The 25,506-nt window shown below is 52.7% G+C and overlaps 3 protein-coding genes across 3 annotated transcripts in view; all 3 read right to left on the reverse strand.

The window, feature by feature from the left end:
* LOC125906696 (uncharacterized) overlaps nt 1-25,506 on the reverse strand; it is a 189,944-nt gene that overhangs the window by 6,482 nt on the left and 157,956 nt on the right. The window lies entirely within an intron of this gene.
* LOC125906753 (putative cyclin-dependent serine/threonine-protein kinase DDB_G0272797/DDB_G0274007) lies at nt 13,831-14,637 on the reverse strand (the record flags this gene model as incomplete). Its single annotated transcript, XM_049607155.1, is given in 2 exon segments — nt 13,831-14,577; nt 14,579-14,637. Coding segments are annotated over 2 exon segments (792 nt in total), but the record flags the coding sequence as incomplete, so codon positions are not given.
* On the reverse strand, nt 16,792-18,456 carry LOC125906841 (putative uncharacterized protein DDB_G0271606). Its single transcript, XM_049607490.1, is given in 1 exon segment — nt 16,792-18,456. A coding segment is annotated over 1 exon segment (1,665 nt).

Below are 25,506 nucleotides of genomic sequence, written 5' to 3' on the forward strand. Positions count from 1 at the left end.
TCCGATACCTCAAATATCTGTTTGTTTTCTATAAGTTCTATATAATTTACGAATAGACTCATAGCCTTCGCACGTTTTGTTGAATTCAAATTTTTTAATTCCGGTCTTAACATTTCAACAAATGCAGGGAGCCTTATATTATTAAATACTACTATTTCTGAAAACATCCTGCAGTATTGTTCAATTTTTTTGCATGTTTTAAATTTGTGTTCATAATTGTCTTTGTTTCCACCAAAAGTACAATGTGGGTCAGTTATTTCTTGATATTTTTGTTTGAATTTCAGTTCTTCGCAAATTATTTTTTCATTTACTTATAGATAATATGTACTTCTTTGATTAGAATTAAGCTTATTGCAGTTCAAATTTCGCCATACTTTTCTCTATTCCACTGATTGGCTGTTTTTTAGTTGTATAGGGGGAAGTGGAAGAAAGTCTAAAATAGTCGTATGAATTTGTCTAGCTGTGGGTTTTTGAATTATTGCATCTGTTTAATAAGCACATTCTTTTGTTATTACTTCCAAACATGGATAGAATTTGGGCACTGATTGAATGTTTGGAGGGTTTTCTATTTTTAGCAAGAATTTAGAGGTAAAAGGCATATTAGTTTTTTCTTTAAGATGTCTATTGATCAGTAATAATGGTAGCTTTATGCTTGGTAGGAGCAGATTTAGACCTCCTTTAGCTTTAGATAGCCCAAGTTGATTCATGCTGACCCTCAGTCCACCTTTAGGCCACATGAACTCACCCAGTAAGGATGTGAGCGTTGCTGTTTGTTTTTTGTTTGCTGATATTATTGATCCTATGTACCAAAGTTTAGCTGTTAAGAATATGTTTGATAATATGGCTCTCTGTTGCAAGTTGATATCTCTATGTTTGTGATGTCTGATTAGTTGTGCAAATGTTTGTGTGGTTCTATCCCAATTTAACTTGATTGTTAATCTTAGCGAGTTGGTGAAAATTATTCCCAAAATTTTTAAGCGATACTCTGTGCTAATCCAAGGAACTTTTAATTTGTTGCGCTCTGTGAAATAACCGATGTCCAGACCTTTTGTTTTTTTCGGTGCTTAATTTAGCTCCTGATACTGATTGATATTCCATAAATATTTTCCTGATGTCATTAATTGTCTCTTGTTTTGTTGTTATGATAGAAATATCATCAGCATATGCGTTTATGATGTCGTCACTTCCGTTACACACTGATTCTAATTTTTCCAGTAAGGGGTGTAAGTATAACACAAACAAATGCATCGCAAGTGGATCTCCTTGCCTCACTGACTTTTTGATCGGGATTTTTTTTGATAGGCTTCCGTTAATATAGAGTCTAGAATATGTGCATGCATTTATTTTCTTAATGAATGTAATCAAGCTTGGGTTAAATCCTATTGCTTGCATTGTTTTATACAAAAAGCTGTGATTTACTCTATCAAATGCCTTGGAAAGATCAAAGGAGATGAGTTTCCCAATTTTCTTTTTGCTGTTAATTTCTAGAATTTTATCTTTAATCGATAAGAGGGCTTGAAAAATATAACTGTCCTTATTACTACTTTTTTGAGAGTTTGTAAGTATGTTGTGTTCATCTATAACTTTTGTGATCCTTGTTTTCATTATTCTATTAAGTATTTTAAAGTCGGTGTTCAATAATGTTATAGGTCGAAAGCTTCTATATACTTCTTCTGTAGATTGTTTTTCCGAACAAGGACTACAATACCTTCCGTGAATTTATCCGGAATATTTTTACATAGAGCTTCATTGATTATCAAATTTAGTTCTTTATGTATTACATCAAAAAAAGTTATGTAAAATTTAGTTGTCAGTCCATCTCTCCCAGGACTACGATTTTTTGATGATCTTAATATTGTGTTGTAAATGTCCTTTGTAGTTATTTCTTTTGTTATAGTTCGGTTAATTTCACAGTTATCAGGTATCTTTGATAAACAAGAATATTGAGACTCTTGGATTGGATCTTCCATCGAGTGTAAATTTTCAAAGTGCATAACTATATAATCATGTACTTGCTTTGACGTTTCTAGTAAAGTTCCATGATCATCGACTATATTATTGATTAATGTACGTTTTCTCCTTCGTTCATTCAAGTGAATTGTTGACAAACTTTCACCACAGATATAATAATTGCTTGGTTTTATGTATTGTTCTGCGATTTTTCTTTGCAAAGATATCATTTTTGCTTTTATTCTATTGATATTGCTACGTTCTTGTGGACTATCTAAATTTTTTATATAGGATTGATCTAAATCTTTTTCTAGTTGGTTGTATGTTGCGTTAAATTCTTTGAAAAATAAGCTCCTTTTCCATAAAAAATATTTTTTGATTTTGGTTTTAGCGAATGTAACCCACCAATCTATCCATGTTGGGAAGTTTTTTTTGTGCCTTGTCCAAAACATCCACTTTTCCTTGAATTCATTTTTTGTAGCATCATTAACAATATTTTTCTTGAAAGTCCATAACTTGTGTGAAGTTAAAGGATAATTTTTGCTTTTAATTCTAATTCTAATTGCATATGCCTTGTGATCACTAAATGAGACACTGTGCATTTCTGCAGAGGCAAGTTCGGTTTTTAAATTACTAGATACATAAATTCGGTCTATACGGGATGCAGAGTTATGCGAAAAATACGTAAATTCCACGTTATTTTTTAAAAGGTTCCATGTATCATAAAGTTGCAGATGTTGTATAGCGTTTTTTAGTGCAGCACTATTATTCGAAACCCCTGTTGCGTCTTTTTCGTTAATTACACAATTGAAATCCCCTGCAATTATCAATTGCTCATGCGGCACTCGCAGATGATATGCTAAGGTGAGCCTAAAGAAGTGCTCTCTACTCTGTCTGTTTTGCGATCCAGAAGGCGCATATACATTTACAATTTTAAGGTTGTTATTAATGCATACTGAGATAATCCTCCCGTCTACGCTCTTCTCTATGTGTGAGTGTTTCAAACAGAATCCGTTCCGTATGGCTATTGCTGTCCCTCTTTTTTATAATCTACATTTGTATACGTTGTGAAGCCATTGATTTCAAGATGATGATCAAAAACTTCTTGCATACATACAACATCTGCATCTAATTTTCTTATAGTCGAATGAAGACAGTCCAATTTAGTATTGCTTGATAAATTGTTTAAGTTTATCGATATAATACGAAGGCTTATGTTTATATTATTCATAATGTTTGATTTTTCGTACCATTTTATGTCTCTGATTGTTTTTGATTATACTTAGTACGTCCTCTTTTCGATTCCTTGTTAAACACGTCCGTTATAATCTTATCGGCTACTCTCTTGTACAAGACGCTCTTGTTGATCGAAACCGTGAGCGCGATCGTAATCCATGTGGAGAGAAGGATAAATGTCGTTTAGGTGAGAGATTTTCGTCGCTGGATATCAGCAATTCGCTCTCAGAGAGAGTTCTATTTTGCCCAGCTTTTACTCTCTTAACTGGCTTTTGTTCACTCTCTTTAGGCGGTGCACTGTTCGCCGAGGTCGAAGGTATTGGTTCAGGCAGTTTTTTGTTGCTTGGTAGTTAACCGCTCGCCGATGTCGTTTTTTTGGCTTACTAGCCGACGGTTTAGATTACACGTTATTCCGTAGTGTACGTGCTGCCCACAATATCGACATGTGGGTTTCTGACCTCTGTGTGTAGCCAGAGTTGTTTCTCCTCGTATTTCTACGTACGATGGGATTGGTTTTGCTGCCACTATTCTGACAAATCGGTACCCATTCGGGAGACCGGCAAACGGACTTTCTTGATTCCAACATCCTTCAAAGATGTGGATTACTTTCCCGTATTTTTGAAAGTGAAACTTTATTTCTTCATCCGCAATACGGGGCGAGAGGTCGTGCAGTTTAACCAACACAGAGCCATCATCCATAGTGATGGGAATAAATACTTCAGTGTCTTGACATTGCAGGGCATTCTTGCCGTCGTGCTCTTCCACGATCTTCAGAGCTAAGCTGTGGTCTTTCACGTCAATAAAAGCGCATGTAGACGTTGTTCTTAGGTGAAGTCGTGTCACCTGTTCATGTGCTAGGCACAGCTTGGTTGTGAGGAAGTCCATTACTTCCTTTAATGTTGGTCTCACAGCCATCTTCGAGAAGTCCACTCTAAGCGAGGCTCCTCCTGACGCCATGATAGGGATTTCACTCTCTCGAAATACGTGTGTTCTCTCGGAGCTCTAGAACCGAACTGGACCCCTATTGGGTGCCGAATAATAACAGCAATTGGGTTACCGATACCACTGGTCGGGTAGCAGTGGTATCAGTTGGGGATTATCCTTTTCAGTTCATCATTGACAACCAACGCGAGGACTTCGTTGTGGTCGAGATGCGGGGAATCGTTTTCTGTTCCGTCTACCTACCACCCGTGGGTTCCGATTTGACTGTCGAGGAGTACAAACGCAAATGGACCGAAATTGTGTCTATACTCCCACGGAATCGGGACACCGTGATCGGGGGTGATGTAAACGCCTGGTCAGGTGCATGGGGGATAGAGCGGAGGCCAAACGATGGGGAAAGGGTATCTAGGGGGGAGTTGTGATGGATGCGGCGGCTGCTCTGGGATTGGTTCTCCTGAACCAGGGCAACCAGAGCACTTGGATTGGGGCAAATGGCCGCAACTCCATAGTGGACGTATCCTTTTGCAGCCCCTCCTTGGTAGGGGACAATAATTGGCGCGTGTGTGACGAAACCCCAAGTGACCACAACACTATCAAGTTTGTGGTCGGCAGGGTTCCGAGACAGCGCGCCAATTACGTGGGACACTCACCAGTGAATGGGGGACGGTGGTCCACAAGATTCTTCGACAAGGATTTGTTCGTTGAAATCTTGAGGGACCAGGACATTTTTGGGCATGTTGCTACGCCAGAGGAGCTGACCCAGGCCATTACGGTGGCCTGTGATGGCACCATGCCTAGGCAACCCCCAAGGCGACAGGGCCGGCAGCCAGTTTATTGGTGGACTCCGAGATTGAACGGTTGCGCAGCCATTTTCATGGAATGAAACGGCGGTTCAACCAGGCCCGGACCGAGGAGCAGCGCGAGGAAAGGCGTCAAATGAAGTCGGACGCACGCGCTGCCCTGTAACGGGCCATCAAACTCAGCAAGGACCAACACAAGCAGGATCTGCCGGAACAATTGGAACCGCACGGCTTTGGCCCTGCGTACCAAATCCGCAAGCAGCAGTGGGAAGGAGCTCGGGTTCCGATGGAACGGGATGCCAATAAGCTCCAGTTCATCGTGAATGAGCTCTTTCCCGAGCGTCCCCCGATGGAGTGGCCCGAGACGGAAGTAGGTGGGGATCCACAGGATCCGGTCTCGGAGGAGGAGTTGGCGGAAGAGTTGAAGGAGATTGCCCGCTCAGTCAACCCCAAGAAAGCTCCGGGGGACGACAACATTCCGAACATGGCTGCAGCTGCGGCAATTCTGGCTTTTCCGGAAGTTGTTCCCAAAAGCTACAAGCAGCTACTGGAGGCAGGCACCTTTCCCGATGCATGGAAGCGGCAACAACTGGTGCTACTTACCAAGTCGGGAAAACCACCAGGAGAGCTCTCGTCATACCGGCCAATTTGTCTGCTGAGTGTGCTGGGGAAAATTTTAGAGCGGTTGATTCAGCGGAGGCTGACAACCCACCTGAAGTCGACCGGGGGACTTTCGGACGCCCAATACGGTTTCCGTAAAGGGCGTTCAACCGTTGATGCCATCACTCGGGTGATGAACAACGGGAAAGTCGCTCTAGACAAGAAGCGAAAGGGAGATCGTCTCTGTGCGGTGGTAACGGTGGACGTCCGGAATGCCTTTAACTCGGCAAACTGGACAGCGATCGGCCAAGCTCTGCAGCGTAAAAACACTCCGCCTTATTTGCAGGCGTTGCTGCGGAACTATTTCATTGGCCGAACGCTCCACTATGATACGGATGAAGGAGTAGTGTCGAGGACTGTATCTGCTGGCGCTCCCCAGGGTTCGGTTCTAGGACCAACTTCATGTACGACGACCTACTCCGCTTGCCGCTCGAAGGACTACGAGCGGACATCATCGGGTTTGCTGACGACGTGGCCTTCACATTTTTGGGAAGGACCACGGAACAGGTCAGCGCATTAGCAACGGCTAACCTGGAGAGGATCGAGCGGTGGCTGCAAGGAGTCGGTTTGGAACTTGCCCACCAAAAGACCGGGTTCATGATCTTTTGTACCCATCATGTCCCGCAGCTCGCAGAGCTTCAAGCGGGCGGTCACTCGATCCAATCCACGGAAACGCTGAAGTACCTGGAAGTGGACCTCTGCCGCAAACAGCACCACAGCCGGCATCTGGAGAGGGTGGTCAATACCCTACAATCAACGAGCGGGATATTTTATCATGGTGTGTGTAAAAACCTAGAGTTAAGCGGAGAATCGGTGTGAAATACACGGAGGCGAGAGCGCGTTTTGGTTTCGACACAGTTTTGGCACTAACACAATTACACATGTGGAAATGTGTGCGTTCATTTTCGGCCAGCTCGCTCAGTTTGATCTGCTCGCAGCGGTATGCTGATGTCGGTGTCTCGCTTGCACTGCTGCACCGAAAGTGCCTTTGTGTGCTCTCATTCTTGCTACAACACGAAATCGTCAGTACAGCTCAAGGATCGGCAGCGAGCGGCCGTACGTGCGTCAGCTTAAGTCCTGGACGATTGGTGTTATGATTTTGTAAAGTGTTCAAGTATTCAAGTGTTGTGCGAATTGAAATGAAGCTGCGCGAATGATTCGTAATGCATGTTATGTACATCGCGCAGCTTCATTTCTTAACTTTTTTATGTTTATAACAGGATCTACGCAGATATTCGGCCACTTCAACGTTTGCATCGATGGAGCGATTGATTTTATTTTAGTTTAATATTGTGTATGTTAATGTGTGAAATCGTGTAAAGTTATGTAAATGTTTGAATAAAGTGATGAAAAAAAGATCGACGAGTGTTTGTTTTTTGTTTAGCTTTAGATAACAAAAAAATACGCAGCAAGTGTGAGCGATCGCTGAACGAAAGAAACGCACACAGCGCAACACGAAAGAAACAAACACAAGCACACGAAAGGATGCTCGCGCATGGTGTATTTTGTATGGGCGCACGTGTATTTTGTATGGGAACGGGAGAGAACCGTGGTACCCGTTCCCGCCCCCTTTTTTAAGCCTAGGAAATCATCCATCGGCTTAACTCTAGGTTTTTACGCTCACCATGATAAAAATTACCCGCTCGTTGTCCGTAGGGTAAGGTTTCATGGATTACGAATGCCTTGACCTGCCTGATGCCGAATAAGCGTGGTCCTAAGAGCCGCAGTAGGAGACAGCTCGTAAACGTTGGCAACAGTATCATCCGATACGGAGTTGCCACCTGGGGGCGATGGGTGCTCGATAAGGAGACCCATCGCAAATCGGTCCAAAGGGCGCATCGACCGGGGGCTCTCCGAGTCGCCAGCGCCTTCCAGACCGTGTCTTATGATGCCGCTTGCGTTGTCGCCAACACCACCCCGGTAGACCTCCTCATGCAGGAGGATATCCGCTGCCACGACGAAAAGGTACCGAGTGGTGGCGTTCAATCGGATATACGGAAGCGGCAACGGGAGCAGACGATGAGGCGCTGGCAGGACCAGTGGACAACGGGTGCAGGGCAACCAGGAGCACCAGGACTGAAGACGAGGAGGCTAATTCCAGACTTTAATCTCTGGGTCAGCCGCAAGCATGGGGAAGTCGACTTTTTCCTCACCCAGCTCCTCACGGGGCACGGGTTCTTGCGCTCCTATTTCGTCGAGAAAGGCATTCTGGAAGGCTCGCCCAACTGTCCTGAATGTGGGGACGCCGTGGAAGACGTTGAACACGTGCTGTTCCACTGTCCACGGTTCGATCGGATCCGGAATGAGATGCAGCTGTTCAATAGCTCAATCAAAAGAAACCGATGTGTTCTCGACCGTGGTTCAACTTAGACTTTAACATTTATTTCATCAGAGCGATACACGTTCTCACTAACACTAACTAACTATAATCGTTATGGACTAAAATTATGGCTACTTGTATGCTATTACCTTTCTGCATACCTCTAGGCGCTAACAGCAGCAGCGGTGCCATTCCCGAGAACAATGGATAGCATTGTCTCGGAAATGTGCGCTCGCAGCGATACGTGGGAGGCCATCCGCGCCAAGACAATCTTCTCCACTCTCCAAGCGAGATAGGATGTTGAGCGTCCACCAACGGCAAGGCGACGCAGACGGGCCAGATGGCGGGCGAGGGACGCAAATAGTAGTCCCTTAGGCCCTGCGGCACGGCAACCACCCGCGCCGCAAGGGCCATGGTAAGCTGGAAAGTTACTAATCTTTTATTTCTTTTCTTTTCGTTTTTTTCCAGCTTTCTTTTTCTCTTCTCTCCTCTATTTTCAGCTTTCTTCTATCTCTTTCTCCTTTTTCTTGTTTCCGCCACCAAAATTTCGTTTCAGGAGAACTGCCTTACGTGCTTGGAGTGGTAACCAACGATGCAGACCCCCCCATTGCCCACCCGAAGTGTGGGCGATAGGACCAAAGGGACCGCGTCGCACCACGGAAAGCAGCGTAATCAGAAGAATCAGCAGACCAGATCGCCGCAGAAGATGCGTCGTGACCCAGGGTGCAACCGCACACACGACTCCGCAAGAAGTAATACGCACCACAGCGTACCGGTCGAGTTGGGAGAGTCGGAGAGGGGGATGGAATATGCTCACTCTTCGTAAAAAAAAAACAAAACAACACAAAAAAAGGTAGCCAAATGCCTCGTCATCTAATGAGTGACGCGCATGAATGGATTAACGAGATTCCCTCTGTCCCTATCTACTATCTAGCAAAACCACAGCCAAGGGAACGGGCATGGATGCACTAACGGGGAAAGAAGACCCTGTTGAGCTTGACTCTAGTCTGGTATTGTAACGCGATATAGGAGGTGCAGCATAGGTGGGAGGGCTTCCTCGTGGAGCTCGGCTCTGAGATACCACCACTCTTACTGTTGCCTTACTTACATGATTGGGTGGAACAAGCGCGGGCCCCAGGTCCGGATCGTGCGCGCACCTCCTCCGGGCACATTGGGCAAACGCCTGTATAAAAATCGAAAAACCAACTTCATCGCAGGTTAACACCATAATCATTTTCTTAAAATAGATACTTAAACTTAGTTGAAACCAAAATATTTCACGTTTTTATCTTGAACTTACTGGGATATAGGCCATCAAAGTGTAAACTTTGTGTTTTTTGTCCCAAATTTGAGCAATTATTCGACCGAACATAAACCATCATGTTTTAGTATATGATGGTTAGATTTTGATAATTTATGTGTTGTTGAAAAGGTTTTTTGTCATACTTTGATGTTATGTCAGAATATTTGGCAAAAACTTGTTTTTAAAGTTCATAAATGATTGAAAATCAAACATCACTGCCGAGTTTTTGGATATTATCATTTTGGAGAGCAAAATTTTTTATGATTCGACTTGATTTCACTCGTGAGTCGCATATCAAAGGAAAGATCAACATTTTTCCTACGTATTGACGTTGAAGTTAGCTGCGACCATCCGCGACCCCGAAAATTATTGAATTTTTTCTTGAAAATAGCACGAGCGATTTTGACGTCTTGTTGTATGAGCCATACACCGCAAGTATCGAACTACCTGTCATAAACGAGCATTTGAAACAAACAGGCATAAGAAACAAAGCTGAACAGAGAAAAACAGTTTAAAAAAGGTCGTAAGATATGAATCATCTCTTTTCAAAACTAACCATGAAACACTCGGCTGTTTTAGCGCGTAGCACTTAAAAAATCGTTTTTAGTAAGGAACTTACTCCGCCTTTGTTTAAATTCTTAACAATAATTGTTGATGCTGTTAAGTACTACACGATAATGAAATGTTGTGAGCGATAATTATTGAGGTTTTTTTTGCTGTCTTGACGATTTTAGTATAGGACTGCCCTGTTTAGTAAGAGCAATGGTATTGAATGAAGAAAAACTGCAATAGCACGAGGAATTGATTTTCATCCCGGCGTTTGTATAGCCGTTGCCCACTGTGCCGGGGGGCTGTGGCGGCGGTTCGCCTGCGCGCGCCCAATGCACCGTGTTTCTCGCTCAGCGTCCAGTGTGTCGCTGGGTGGTGCCGCCGGGGAGACTGCATCGTAGCATCGTCGTGTGTAGCGTGTTACCCGCTTGTCCGACCATGACCCGTGGCCCACAAGGGTACAAGCTTGCGTACGTCGGTGCATTCGTGGTGCGCTGCTTCTGCGCGGTCGATCGTTTATGATGTCACGTTTGCCCCCGGTTCCGCGCGCCGCCCGGCTCGAAGACTCCTGGACAGGTCCTTTCGGTCCACGTCATGGACAGTGCCAGATGCGGAGTTTGACTGGGGCGGTACATCTCCAAAACGATAACGGAGGTGTCCAAAGGTCAGCTCAGTGTGGACAGAAACCACACGCTGAGCATAAGGACAAAAGCTGGCTTGATCCCAACGTTCAGTACACTTCGGGACAGCGAAAGCTTGGCCTTAAGATCCTTTTGGTTATAACGAGTTTTTAGCAAGAGGTGTCAGAAAAGTTACCACAGGGATAACTGGCTTTTTTTTAAAGCGGGTTTCTTTATTCATTGGATTTCAGACCCTCCCTCACCACTACATTTTTACCCTCGAGGGCGTGCCCTGAAGGGGGTTGCTAGACTGAATTGCCTGTACCTATTCCGTGCATGATGCATCATCCGTTTTTTATTGTTCAAATTCAATTCAACTTCTGTTATCCCTTACTAGGGCACTCGTTCTTGCTAGTAGACGCTTCTTTTCTAACGAATGCAGAACGTCTATGGGGAGGCAACTTCCGCCTCGACCGCTGCGGCTTCTTCCGCAGCACTCAGGCCACCGTCCGTGGCTTCGTTATCTCGTTCATTAGCGCGGTTGCAAATTCCAGACGTTCCGGCTGCGATATCCACGCTTACTCGGCCGTCTGAATCGTCGTCACTGCTGCTCGATGACGATGATGCAGGACTGTGCTCCCCATACAGGCGTCTCGCGTCCTGAATCGCTTGACGCCTTCTCGCTCTGACCCGCGCCTGCCGCAACCGAAGATCTGTACGGCGTGCCGCAGTTCTGGGCGATGGTGGTGGAGATGGGGGACGTCCTGCTCGCTGCAACTCTCGTTGCCGTGCCCTGGCTGCTCGGCGGCTCGCGTGCTCGACGGATCTCCGCACGCCGTGCCTCCAGATCGGTAACATCTTCGACGTGCTGCTCGTCGTCCAAGGTTTGCTGAAGTTGAGCCGTAATCCGCTTAGCAGCTTCGCAGATACGGCTCCAGCTCTCGGCATCGCGCAACAAGTGCTGCTGGAGGTTTTCCGGACGGACCGGGTCCGTACTTCCCGCGCCGAGTAGCTGCTCACGGACTTCAGCAAACCTCGGGCACTCGAACACCGCGTGCTCCGCGGTCTCAGGGACGCCGATGCACCGCTGACAGTCAGGGGACGATGTGAAGCCATTGCGACACAGGTAGTCCCGGAAGAAGCCATGTTCTGAGAGTATCTGGCACAAACGGAACGACACATCTCCATGTTTCCTGGACTGCCAGCTGCCTATGTTGGGTAATACACGGTGCGCCCAACGCGTGTACCGGCTGGTGTCGGCTTCCGCATCCCACTGTTGCTGCCATTGCTCGATCGTGGCCTGTCGCTCCTGCTTCCGGATGTTCGCCCTCGTGTCGGTGCGGTTGACGGCACTTAGTCGCTGGTAGACCCGGGCGTCCTCATCCACCAGCAGGCAGATGGGGGTCAGACCAGCCAGGAGGGTGGCAGTCTCGTACCTCACGGTACGGAATGCTCGTGCCACCCTCAGTGCCATCTTTCGCTGGACACGCTCCAGTAGGCGACCAGGCTCTCATTTCTGCAGCTCTTTACTCCATACCGGTGCTGCATAACGCATAACGGACTCGGACACCGAAGCTAGCAGCTTCGCTTTCGATGCCCTTGGTCCGCTATGGTTTCGCAGCAGTCTGGATGTGGCGTCGGCGATCTTCCCAGCCCTCTCGGTGGCCTTCTTGACGTGCGGCAGCCGCGACAACTTGTCCTGGAGGGTCACGCCGAGATAGCGGATCGAGCGGGACGAGGTGACGTCCACGTCGCCTACTCGGACGGTGATCCGCGTCGGGGCTTTGGTGCTGGAAATGACCACCATTTCCGTTTTCGCCGGCGCCAACTCGAGATGGTGTCGAGCCATCCATTCCATCACTGTTGATATCGCCTGTTTCGCAGCAGCTTTCACCTGGTTGTGCCTGTTCCTTACGTCTAGCGCAGCAACTAGGAGGAACCGATTGTCGCGTCGGTTCGTGCGACCGAACGACATCGCACGCTGGCCGGCCTCAACAACCCTCTGAATAGCACCGATGGTCGAGCGCCCTCTGCGGAAAACATACTGCCGGTCCGACAGTCGCGGTGAATCTGGATCTTCCAGGAACTCGTGCAGCCTGTTCAGGATCAAGCGCTCAAGCACCTTGCCCAGTGCATCCAACATGCACAGGGGCCGGTACGAGCTGCTCTCTCCGGGGGGTTTTCCTGGCTTCGGGATGAGTACAAGGCGCTGCCTCTTCCACGCTGCAGGAAACGTGCCGTTAACGAGGCAGTCCTGGTACAGTGCTGTGAAAACCCCCGTGTGCTGCAAGATGGCTGCTTTCACCACCGCGTTCGGGATACCGTCGAGTCCCGGGGCCTTTTTGTTGGCCATGCGGCGCGCGATGAACTGGAGTTCCTGGTCCGTCACTGCTGTAACCGCTCCTGACTGCTCCTCTCCCTCGATGGTAGCCGCTTCTGGCCAGACGAGGGGCGGGTACTGGGGGAAGAGATCGGACACGATGTGTTCGAGCCTGTCCCGCTCCGTCTCGGGTGGCGTCCGTCCACCACGGAGGTGGGACAGAACGACGAGATATCCGGCTCCAAACACATTCTCCTCGGCGATATCGGTCTAGCTGCTGGATGGCACTGAGCAGCTCTTCTCCCTTCTCGCTGTTACGCTCGCTTCCCCATTCCACATGCCAGGCGTTGAAGTCACCGGCAATGACGACTTGTGAATGGGTAAGCGTTTCGAGCTGTACTGCTTCAATGAAGCGCTCGAACTCGTCGGTGGGCTGACGAGGTGGAGCGTAACAGCTGAGGAAAGTGGTGCCGCCTATCTCGGCAGCGACGAGTCCCGGTGTGTTGCTGCACCAAATCCTCTGGAGAGGAAGAGACCCAGTTGCGACGATGGCAACCTTCTTCGAACAGTCGAAGGCCCATCTACCGTTGTTGGCAGGCGGTCGATACAGCTCCGACAGCAGCAGCACGTCCACTTTCTTTTCTCGGGCAGTTTGGAGGGCAATGTCCTGGGCCCTCTCTCCTCTGCCCAAGTTCACCTGCATTACTCGCAGTTGTGGGGTCATTGCAAGGCCGACCGGGCGCAGTCGGGGTGTCCAATTGTGTGTGGACCACCGCACTTGAGGCACTTCGTCGAAGAAGTGCAGTCCTTTGCCATGTGCCCCACAACGCCGCAGCGTATGCACATGTTCTGCCGGTCGTCGGGTGAACGGCAGTCATGGGCCCAATGACCCAGCTCGAGGCAGCGATAGGAGCGCACACGCTCTCGAGGAGTCGGTGGCGCGGCTCTGACTTTGCTTACGCAAAAGCCCAACTTTATCTTGGTGCCGTCGAGTTCACTCACAAACATTGCAGGCAATCGCACGTACGCACGCTGTGTACCATCGGCCATCTTTGTCATTGTGGTCGACACAATTCCCGCTCCCGACTCGAACTTGCTGTCAATCAGCGAAGTGAGATCGTCCTCTCGGGCTAGCGGGTCGACGTCATGAATGACCAGTGACGCCATTTCCGTGACGTGCCGACACACTCCAGCACTGCCCACGATGGCAGGGACCTGCTGCAGCATTCGCCTTGCGGCTGAGCGTGAGTCGCAGCAACGCCTTACTGGTGCGGCGGCCCAGGACGACGTGGTCCTTAAGCGGCTTGTAGCGCTCGTCAGTCCTAACTGCCGTTTGCACAAGCAGCAGAAGGCTCTCCCAATCCTGACCTTCATTGGGTGATACCTCGATAAGCTCGGGCTTGGCCGGCTTTCGCTGCTGTGATCGCTGCTGCTGAGGTCGCTGTTGCTGCGGTCGCTGTTGCTGCGGACGCTGTTGCTGCTGCTGCTGCGGCTGCTGCTGCTGTCGTTGCTGCCGGAGCTGTGGTGGGACATAGCGCTCACCTTGCTGCTGCTGCTGCTGCTGCTGTTGCTGCTGTTGCTGCTGCAGTTGGCGTTGCCGCTGGGACGGGCAGCTTCTTACCACCGTTGTCCAGAGCAGCTGCTGCGGCTGCTGCTGCTGTTGTTGCTGCGGCTGCTGCTGTTGCTGCTGTTGCTGCTGCAGTCGTGGAGAAAGCTGCAGCTGCGTCTGTTTGCGATGAGGCAAACTTTGCCGCGGCTGCTGCTGTTGCTGCTGCTGCTGCTGCCATTGCTGCTGCTGCTGTTGGTGCTGCTGCTGCTGCTGCTGCTGCTGCTGACGCTGCTGCTGCTGACGCTGCTGCTGCTGCTGCTGCTGCTGCTGACGCTGCTGCTGCTGACGCTGCTGCTGACGCTGCTGCTGCTGACGCTGCTGCTGCTGCTGCTGCTGCTGCTGATGCTGCTGCTGCTGTCGTTGCTGCCGGAGCTGTGGTGGGACATAGCGCTCACCTTGCTGCTGCTGCTGCTGTTGCTGCTGCTGCTGCTGCTGCCTCGGGCGCTGCTGCTGCTGTCACTGCTGCCGGAGCTGTGGTGGAACATAGCGTTCACCTTGCTGCTGTTGCTGCTGCTGCTGCTGCTGCGGTTGACGATGCCGCTGGGACGGGCGGCCTCTTACCACCGTTGTTCAAAGCTGCTGCTGCGGCTGCTGCAGCTGTTGTTGCTGCGGCTGCTGCTGACGCTGCTGCTGACACTGCTGCTGCTGCTGGCGTTGCTGCTGCTGCTGCTGCTGCTGCTGCTGCTGCTGCTGCTGCTGCTGCTGCTGTTGCTGCTGCCGTTCCCGCTCTCGCCGCCTCAGCCGTTGCTGGCGCTTCCGGGCCGTCTCCCGGTTTCCACCTTGTCCCGACGACTGCTGCAGGGTTGCGTTCGCTGCAGTCTGCAGCTCGAGCACCGAACGAGTGCCCGTGAGCAGCAACTCATTCTCGCGACGAAGTGCCGCGTTTTCCTCGCGGCAAAGTCGCAGCTCCTCCAGCGCCGTCGTTAGCTGGGCGCCGATGTTTTGAAGCTGTGCCATCAGCAGGGCGCAACTTCCCGCGTCTATGGGCCCAGCAACTACCATGTTGCCCGGGACAGGGGATGCCGTTGGTGTTGGCTGTGCTGCTGCTGGTGGCTCCAAGTCCATGGCCGCCTCCGCTGCGTCACACTCCGACGCGGGTTCTGGCATCGCGATGATGGTGCTGTTCAGCTCATCGTCGTCGCTTGAGTAGCACAGCTCCATCATCGGTGTGGCCGGGCGCTCGATGGGTTGTGGCTGCATCACAACCACTGACATGAGTACAAGGCGCTGCCTCTTCCACGCTGCAGGAAACGTGCCGTTAACGAGGCAGTCCTGGTACAGTGCTGTGAAAACCCCCGTGTGCTGCAAGATGGCTGCTTTCACCACCGCGTTCGGGATACCGTCGAGTCCCGGGGCCTTTTTGTTGGCCATGCGGCGCGCGATGAACTGGAGTTCCTGGTCCGTCACTGCTGTAACCGCTCCTGACTGCTCCTCTCCCTCGATGGTAGCCGCTTCTGGCCAGACGAGGGGCGGGTACTGGGGGAAGAGATCGGACACGATGTGTTCGAGCCTGTCCCGCTCCGTCTCGGGTGGCGTCCGTCCACCACGGAGGTGGGACAGAACGACGAGATATCCGGCTCCAAACACATTCTCCTCGGCGATATCGGTCTAGCTGCTGGATGGCACTGAGCAGCTCTTCTCCCTTCTCGCTGTTACGCTCGCTTCCCCATTCCACATGCCAGGCGTTGAAGTCACCGGCAATGACGACTTGTGAATGGGTAAGCGTTTCGAGCTGTACTGCTTCAATGAAGCGCTCGAACTCGTCGGTGGGCTGACGAGGTGGAGCGTAACAGCTGAGGAAAGTGGTGCCGCCTATCTCGGCAGCGACGAGTCCCGGTGTGTTGCTGCACCAAATCCTCTGGAGAGGAAGAGACCCAGTTGCGACGATGGCAACCTTCTTCGAACAGTCGAAGGCCCATCTACCGTTGTTGGCAGGCGGTCGATACAGCTCCGACAGCAGCAGCACGTCCACTTTCTTTTCTCGGGCAGTTTGGAGGGCAATGTCCTGGGCCCTCTCTCCTCTGCCCAAGTTCACCTGCATTACTCGCAGTTGTGGGGTCATTGCAAGGCCGACCGGGCGCAGTCGGGGTGTCCAATTGTGTGTGGACCACCGCACTTGAGGCACTTCGTCGAAGAAGTGCAGTCCTTTGCCATGTGCCCCACAACGCCGCAGCGTATGCACATGTTCTGCCGGTCGTCGGGTGAACGGCAGTCATGGGCCCAATGACCCAGCTCGAGGCAGCGATAGGAGCGCACACGCTCTCGAGGAGTCGGTGGCGCGGCTCTGACTTTGCTTACGCAAAAGCCCAACTTTATCTTGGTGCCGTCGAGTTCACTCACAAACATTGCAGGCAATCGCACGTACGCACGCTGTGTACCATCGGCCATCTTTGTCATTGTGGTCGACACAATTCCCGCTCCCGACTCGAACTTGCTGTCAATCAGCGAAGTGAGATCGTCCTCTCGGGCTAGCGGGTCGACGTCATGAATGACCAGTGACGCCATTTCCGTGACGTGCCGACACACTCCAGCACTGCCCACGATGGCAGGGACCTGCTGCAGCATTCGCCTTGCGGCTGAGCGTGAGTCGCAGCAACGCCTTACTGGTGCGGCGGCCCAGGACGACGTGGTCCTTAAGCGGCTTGTAGCGCTCGTCAGTCCTAACTGCCGTTTGCACAAGCAGCAGAAGGCTCTCCCAATCCTGACCTTCATTGGGTGATACCTCGATAAGCTCGGGCTTGGCCGGCTTTCGCTGCTGTGATCGCTGCTGCTGAGGTCGCTGTTGCTGCGGTCGCTGTTGCTGCGGACGCTGTTGCTGCTGCTGCTGCGGCTGCTGCTGCTGTCGTTGCTGCCGGAGCTGTGGTGGGACATAGCGCTCACCTTGCTGCTGCTGCTGCTGCTGCTGTTGCTGCTGTTGCTGCTGCAGTTGGCGTTGCCGCTGGGACGGGCAGCTTCTTACCACCGTTGTCCAGAGCAGCTGCTGCGGCTGCTGCTGCTGTTGTTGCTGCGGCTGCTGCTGTTGCTGCTGTTGCTGCTGCAGTCGTGGAGAAAGCTGCAGCTGCGTCTGTTTGCGATGAGGCAAACTTTGCCGCGGCTGCTGCTGTTGCTGCTGCTGCTGCTGCCATTGCTGCTGCTGCTGTTGGTGCTGCTGCTGCTGCTGCTGCTGCTGCTGACGCTGCTGCTGCTGACGCTGCTGCTGCTGCTGCTGCTGCTGCTGACGCTGCTGCTGCTGACGCTGCTGCTGACGCTGCTGCTGCTGACGCTGCTGCTGCTGCTGCTGCTGCTGCTGATGCTGCTGCTGCTGTCGATGCTGCCGGAGCTGTGGTGGGACATAGCGCTCACCTTGCTGCTGCTGCTGCTGTTGCTGCTGCTGCTGCTGCTGCCTCGGGCGCTGCTGCTGCTGTCACTGCTGCCGGAGCTGTGGTGGAACATAGCGTTCACCTTGCTGCTGTTGCTGCTGCTGCTGCTGCTGCGGTTGACGATGCCGCTGGGACGGGCGGCCTCTTACCACCGTTGTTCAAAGCTGCTGCTGCGGCTGCTGCAGCTGTTGTTGCTGCGGCTGCTGCTGACGCTGCTGCTGACACTGCTGCTGCTGCTGGCGTTGCTGCTGCTGCTGCTGCTGCTGCTGCTGCTGCTGCTGCTGCTGCTGCTGCTGTTGCTGCTGCCGTTCCCGCTCTCGCCGCCTCAGCCGTTGCTGGCGCTTCCGGGCCGTCTCCCGGATTCCACCTTGTCCCGACGACTGCTGCAGGGTTGCGTTCGCTGCAGTCTGCAGCTCGAGCACCGAACGAGTGCCCGTGAGCAGCAACTCATTCTCGCGACGAAGTGCCGCGTTTTCCTCGCGGCAAAGTCGCAGCTCCTCCAGCGCCGTCGTTAGCTGGGCGCCGATGTTTTGAAGCTGTGCCATCAGCAGGGCGCAACTTCCCGCGTCTATGGGCCCAGCAACTACCATGTTGCCCGGGACAGGGGATGCCGTTGGTGTTGGCTGTGCTGCTGCTGGTGGCTCCAAGTCCATGGCCGCCTCCGCTGCGTCACACTCCGACGCGGGTTCTGGCATCGCGATGATGGTGCTGTTCAGCTCATCGTCGTCGCTTGAGTAGCACAGCTCCATCATCGGTGTGGCCGGGCGCTCGATGGGTTGTGGCTGCATCACAACCACTGACCCTTTCCTGGGCCACAGCTGGTACGGCGCACTCACTTGCTGGGGTTGGGCCTCGTCACTCATCCCCTGCCTTGTTATTGCTCACACCTGCTTTGGCAAGTTGCATTGGGGGTCGAAATAACCCTGGGGGTCGAAATGACCCCGGGGGTCGAATGATCCAAGGTGTCGGGATGACCCCTGGGATGCTTCGCCGCCTAGCTGGTGTTCTGCTACCCGTTTCTGTCGATTTCCGCTTCAACTCTGCCGTTTAGGGTGATGAAGGTCCAATTTAAGCCCCCCTGGTGGGCGGAGGGGAGGGGGAGGGGGAGTGGTAAAATTCGGGATGGTGCGTCTCACGCGTGGGGAATTATTCCGAACCAGTCCCGAATTTCCCCGGTGCGTTTATACGTCCAAACAGCTCGAACCCCGAATTCCACCCTTTTTGGACCTCTTTTTGACTTGCCACTTCAAAAATTTTTCACCGGGAGGGGGGTGGGTGGGAGTGGGGAAAATAATTTTCCCGGACTGCGGGGGTCCAACTTTACCGCCCTGCCGAAAGCCAGAATTTTCGGGCGATCTCGACCTTATCTGACGCTTATCGGGCGCCCTACTCTATTCTAGCCCCAGGGGGGAGCGGTGGGAGGGGGAGAGGGGGGGGGGGGGAAATAATTTTCCCGTGATCAGGGACACGTCCTCTACCACCCCTAAGAATTTCATAATTTTCCGCCGCTAACAGTTTTTCGGCCAACCGTCACTCGGCCGAAAATTTAAAAATTGCTCCTTGGGTAACGGCTGTCACCGCGGGTTTGTCCCTTGGGTAGCAAATGTAACCTGTCACCCGGCTTGTTCCACACTTTAAATTCACTTTTTTCACTGGTTTCTTCACCGATTTCGGTTCTGATTTTTGTCACTTAACCTTAAGCGTCATTGCGCGCACCTTCCAAGACACATCCGGCACAGATCCGTGCGTTTTTCACTCCGATATAAACGTTCAAAGTCCCCCATACAAATTGTATGGGGATATAAACACCCACTTTTATGCACTTAAAACTTCACAAAACGTCTCGAAAACACTTTTAATCGCTTTAGAAGCATTATCCAAAATCAAGTGTTTCCGGCGCCTGAAACACAAATTTTTGCGCACTTTTTTAACACCCAGAAATTTGGTGCTACCGGGGGGGCAAATGTATACACAAAACACGATTTTTCAATTTCGCAAAAATTCACCGAATTTCGATTGAATAACACTATTACAGGGATAACTGGCTTTTTTTTTAAGTATTCGGGATGTTTATTCAGTTCATTTCATTTTACTGTCTAGACCCAACCCTCACCTAAGCCACACTTTTGCCCCGCGAAGGGTCTAAAGGGGGTTTTTCTGCTCTTTCGAGCGGCCTACATCCGTGCAAAGCGCACCTAACTCATTTATTTTTATTTATTTTTTTTCCCTTCCTCGTTCTATTTCTTCCCATTTTGTTTTATAAGGACTCCCTCTCAAGGCTTCCTGCTTGTTCTATCACCCATCCTAGCGGGAGGACAACTCAGCCTCAACCGCTGCTGCGGCCTCGGCTTCTGTCAGCCCTACGCGGGACTCTTCAGCTGCCGTTCGCGCTGCTTCTGACGTTGAAGCTGCATCGGTTGCTTGACGGTTTTCAACGTCGTCATCGTCGTCATCGCTATCGTTAGATGGAGCTGGTCGGTATGCGCCGTGCATTTCGGCACGAGCTGCTCGCCGACGTTCCCTTAGTCTCGCCACCGCAAGACGGTTCACCTCCCGTCTCCGCTCAGTTCTTGGTGAGGGCGGTGGTGGGGGCAGGCGTTCTGCCTGTCGCTGCTGCGTTGCGGCTCTTCTCGCTGCATTCCGGGTTTCGTTGTAACGCCGCAGCCTTTCCTGACGAAGGACATCTGCATTGCGGAGCTGGGCGTTGTCAGCTAGTACGCCCTGCTCAAACAACGACGTGCGGAAGTCGTCCCATTCGCGCTGCAGGATGGTTGTTATCTGCTTGGCTGCCTCGCAGACGTTGCTCCAATTCTGCTGGCTCTGGAGCATGTGGGTCAGCAGCGTGTCGGGGTTGACGCCGTCCATCAGCCTTTCGCGAACCTCGGCGAAGCGCAGACAAGCGAACATCGCGTGTTCGGCGCTCTCTCTTACGCCAGGGCAATTTGGGCAGTCCGGGGACGAGGTGAATTTCATATCCGCAAGATACTCACGGAAGAATCCATGACCGGAGATGATCTGCGACAGATGAAAGTTCACCTCTCCATGCTTCCGCGACTGCCATGCGCCGATGTCCGGGATAAGGGTGCGCCCACCGGACGTAACCACTGGCTTGATGACCAGCTGCATCGCTGTCCCATGTTGCTTGCCACTCGGCGATGGTCGTCTCACGTTCCTCCTTCCTCAGTTGTGCACCGGCTGCAGTCCCACGGCGGCTATGCACCCTGGTGTCCTCACAGATTGCTCTGCAGATCGGCAGAAGTCCCGCGAGCAGCACTGCGGTCTCGTACCGAACCGACCGGAACGTCCGGGCCACGGCGATAGCTGATTTGCGCTGGACTCGCTCTAGCAGCCTGCGGCACTCGCGAGTGTTCAGCGCCTCGTGCCATACAGGTGCGGCGTAACGCATCACCGAGTCAGCCACCGCTGCCAAAAGTCGGGACTTTGACATCTTCGGCCCCCGGTGGTTCGGCATGAGTCGACCAACCGCCTGCGCAATCTGGACCGCCCGCTGCGTCACTGCAGTCACGTGAGGTATCCACGATAGATGGTCGTGTACCAGTACACCCAGGTGCTTGATGCTCCTCGAATATGGGACAGCAGTTCCTCTCACGTCGATGGAGATGTGGCTTGGAGGATGCTTCAGACTTGAGATAATCGTCATCTCCGTCTTAGCTGGTGCCAGCTCCAAGTGGTGCTGCTGCATCCACTGGTCGACTGCTGACACCGCTGCCTCCGCCACTGCTGCAGACTCCTCCGGTGTCCTACCCGGGGCCAGGACGACAAGATCATCGGCGTAGCCAATGACCTTGGCCTCGTCGGGTAGGGGAATCCGCAGCACCCCGTCGTACATTACGTTCCACAATGTCGGGCCCAGTATGGACCCTTGTGGAACTCCCGCGCTGACGCAACGTACGACGGGTCCCTCGCTGGTGTTAAAGATGAGCTCCCGATCCGTGAAGTAGGACTGCAGTATCCGCAGCAGCCCTGAAGGGACCCCCTTTTCTCGCAACGCATTGGCGATCGACTGCCAGCTGGCAGTATTAAATGCGTTGCGGACATCCAGCGCAACCACCATCAGGCATCGCTTGTCGCGATTATTAGTCTGGCCGAACGATCGGGACGCCTTCCCTGCGTCCACCAGGCTTTGGATGGCACTGATGGTGGATCGTCCGCGACGAAAGCCGTACTGCGCGTCCGAGAGCTGCGGTGAATCCGGGTCCTCGAGGTGTCTGTTGAGGCGGTTGAGGATAAGCCGCTCCAACACTTTGCCTAGTGCGTCCAGCATGCACAGTGGCCTGTAGGAGCTGCTTTCTCCGGGGGCTTTGCCTGGCTTGGGCAGCAGTACCAAGCGCTGCCGTTTCCACTGTTGCGGAAACGTACCAGTGTTGAGGCAGTCCTGGTACACGCGGCAGAAAACCCCCGGGTACTTCTCAATCGCGACCTTCACCGCAGCATTGGGGATCCCGTCCAGTCCTGGCGCTTTCCTGATAGCCATATGAGCCGCGATCTCCTGCAGCTCTTCGGGGGTCACGCGATCAAAATCGGACGCTCCGGAATCGACATCGTCGGTTTCCGGCCAATAGACCGGTGGGTGGGTGGGGAACAGATCGGTAACGATCCGTCCCAGCTCGACCGGGTCTGTCTCAGGCGGTACACGACTGCCGCGCAGATGAGACAGGACAACCTGATACCCCACTCCAAACTCGTTCTCCTCGGCGATGTCTATAAGCTTGGCGAACTCCGCACGTTTGCCTGCTTTGATGGCTTTTTCTAGCCGAGTCTTCGCAGTCCGGTGCTCGGCTGCGGCGAGACTCCTCTCTTGCAGATCGGTGGTTAGGCGCATCCGCTCACGCGCCGCAATGCACTCATTCCGCAGCTCTTCAATTACCGGTGCCCACCAATAGACGTCGCGATGTTGATGCTGCAACACGTTGGGGGCCCGCTGCATGACAATGTCGCACGCGTCGACCATAGCGTCGACTAGGCCAGCGTGTGTCGTCGCTTGTTCCGCGAAGTTCACGTCCTCGAGAGCAGAACGGAAGCTGTCTACGTGGAACTGCGTGGTAATCCATCGCCTACCAGCGCAGATAACGCGCTGCCGGCCGGCTGACGGACCACCAGTCGACAACCCGCGGGACTGTTGTTCCGCTTCCCCAACGCGGTATGTAATCAATTGATGATCGGACCGGGCAAACTCGTGCACCTCCCACGTTTCTGGCCGAGCGATGGACGGAGTGGCGAAGCAGACGTCAATGACGCTGCTGGTGGCCGCTCCTCTGCCAATGAATGTGGGTTCATTCCCGGAGTTGATTACCTGTAGCTGAACGCTCTGGATAAGCTGCAGCAGATCTTCACCTCTCTGGCTGTTCCTGGCACTACCCCACTCCGTGTGCCAGGCGTTAAAATCGCCGTCGATGACGACCTGGGAGTGGGTTGATGCCTCCAGCTGAACTGCGGCCAGAAAGCTTTCATAGTCCTCCTCTGGGCGTCTCGGTCGCGCGTAGCAGCTTATGAAGACGATACCGCCAATCTGTGCGGCTACAATTCCAGGCACAGCACTGCGCAACACCCGCTGGATTGGGTAGGAACTTGTAGCCACAACTGCTACCGATTTGGCGGCATCATACGCCCAACGCCCATTGTTCGCCGGTGGTCGGTAGATGTCCGACAGGAGCAGGACGTCAGCACGGTGTTCACGCGCTGCTTGGAGCGCCAAGTCCTGCCCTGCTTGACAGTGATCCACGTTGATTTGCATCACTTTTAAGTTGAACGCGAAGCCGGATGTTCGCAGCTCATGTGCCCGATGCGATGAGGTCCACCGCAGGCCGCACATTTAACGTAGCTGGAGCAGTCCCGGGCTTTGTGACCTTCACTGCCACACCGGATGCAGAGTTGCTGACGGTCTGTCGAGGAACGGCATGCGTGGGCAAGGTGGCCGCGCTCCAGGCAGCGATAGCAGCGCTGGCGCTCAGGTGCTGCTTTTTCAACGCCTCTGATTTTGCTAATGCAGCCACACAGTCGGAGCTTCGACCCCTCGAAAGCAGCGGCAGCCTTAGCGGGCAGGTGGACTCGAGCTCGCTGAGTGCCATCTTGAAGCTCCCACACGCTCACTCGGACGATTTCGATCGGCTCTTGGTGTTCTCTCTCAATGGCCTTTTTGATGTCCTCTTCTGTTGCCAGAGGATCGATGTTCGTTATCAGGACATCGGCCATGTCGGTGATCACCCGGGCAAGTCCGGCGTCACCGACGATCTCCTGACCTTCTGCGCGGACCAGGCTGGCGTTGGCCGAATTACTTAACTCCATTCGGAAATTTGCGGCGTGGCTGCGCTTGCCCATTTTAAGGTGGTCTGCAAGGCCCTTGTGCGGGTCTTGTTTAACCGCATCCCGAACTGTTTTGTACAAAGTGTACCAGGAGTGTCCGGCACTCGGGACCACCTCTATCTTGTCCGGCCTTGGCCGAACCTTTTGCTGCTGCCGCTGCTGCTGCTGATGTGCTTGCTGCCGGAGTTGCGGCGGAACATACCGCTGTCCCTGATGTTGCTGCTGCTGCTGCTGTCTACGCTGAAGCTGCTGCTGCTTCTGTTGCGGCTGCTGCTGCTATTGTGGCTGCTGCTGGGAGCGTGGCTTGCCAGTGGCCTTGCCACGGTACCTGCGACGCACCACCTCACTGAATGTGAGCTCCGGCACGACGTCTCCGCGGACGGCTGTCGATGCCTCGCTACGCGGCAGCATGACTGCATGCGACGTCGACGCGCGGGGCTGCTCCTGCTCTTGCTGGTTCCGCTGCTGCTGTTGTTGTTGCTGCTGCGGCTGCGCAGAGGATCGGCGTGGCAACGGAGTTGGAGGTTGACGCGAACTAGCTGACGGTTGTCCGCCGGCAACCTTTGCTGCCAGTAGCGAGTTGAGCAAGTCTCGGTCGCGCTGATGTGCGGCAGCGAGCTTCTCCATCTGTGCCTTCAACTTCTCCTCTCGACGTTTTGCCTCCTCCTTCTCCTCTTGCAGCAGTTGGCACATGCGAGTTATCTGCTCCGCGAGGCGAAAATTTTGCTCCTTCATTTCCAAGTTCTGCTCCTCCAGTTGCTGAATTGTTGCCTTAAGCAACTCGAGCTCCGGTGTGGTCGAGGCGGCCTTGGTTGCTACGGTGGGCTTGTTGATGCCTGTGACGCTAACCCTTGGCAGTGCCACTCGAGGCTCGGCCGCAAACAGCTTCGAACCGGATGCCAAGCTGCTACGGCAATCCACAGAGGCCGACCTCGCACTCGCGCGGGTTGACATCCCGGATGATGCCATCATCTTTGCCGACGTACAAGTTGGTGGGTTAGATAACCCTGGGGGTCGATGTGACCCCGGGGGTCGGTTGACCCCGGGGGGTCGGGATGACCCCAGGTATGCAGCGCCGTCTAGCTGATGTTCTGCCGCTCACTCGCTGCTGTAGAATCCTTCTTCCACGCCGGTTTTTCCACTACGGTCCGACTTGCAACCCCCCTGGTGGGCTGGGGGGGAGGGGTGGCGGGTGGAGAAAATTACGAGAGGGTGCGTCGCTTACGTAAGGAATGGATCCGCACCAATCCCGAAATTTCCCGGCACGTTTTTACGTCCAAACTGCGCTGCCCGCTTTTTCGACCCTTTTTTGGACCTAGTTTTTTACTTTAGGGATTTTTCACCGGGAGGGGGGGAGGGGGAAAGGGTGGAAAATAGTTTTCCCGTGTTTGTTATGTCGCCCTCTACCACCCTACAGCTTCTCCGAATTTTCCGAATTTTTCGAGCAGATTCGAAAAATTCGAGCAGTTTTTGAGTGCCTCGAATCGAGCAGATTCGAGCTCCCGCTGACGCTA

Source organism: Anopheles coluzzii, chromosome X (genome assembly GCF_943734685.1).
Source record: "Anopheles coluzzii chromosome X, AcolN3, whole genome shotgun sequence".
In the NCBI taxonomy this organism is placed as follows: domain Eukaryota; kingdom Metazoa; phylum Arthropoda; class Insecta; order Diptera; family Culicidae; genus Anopheles; species Anopheles coluzzii.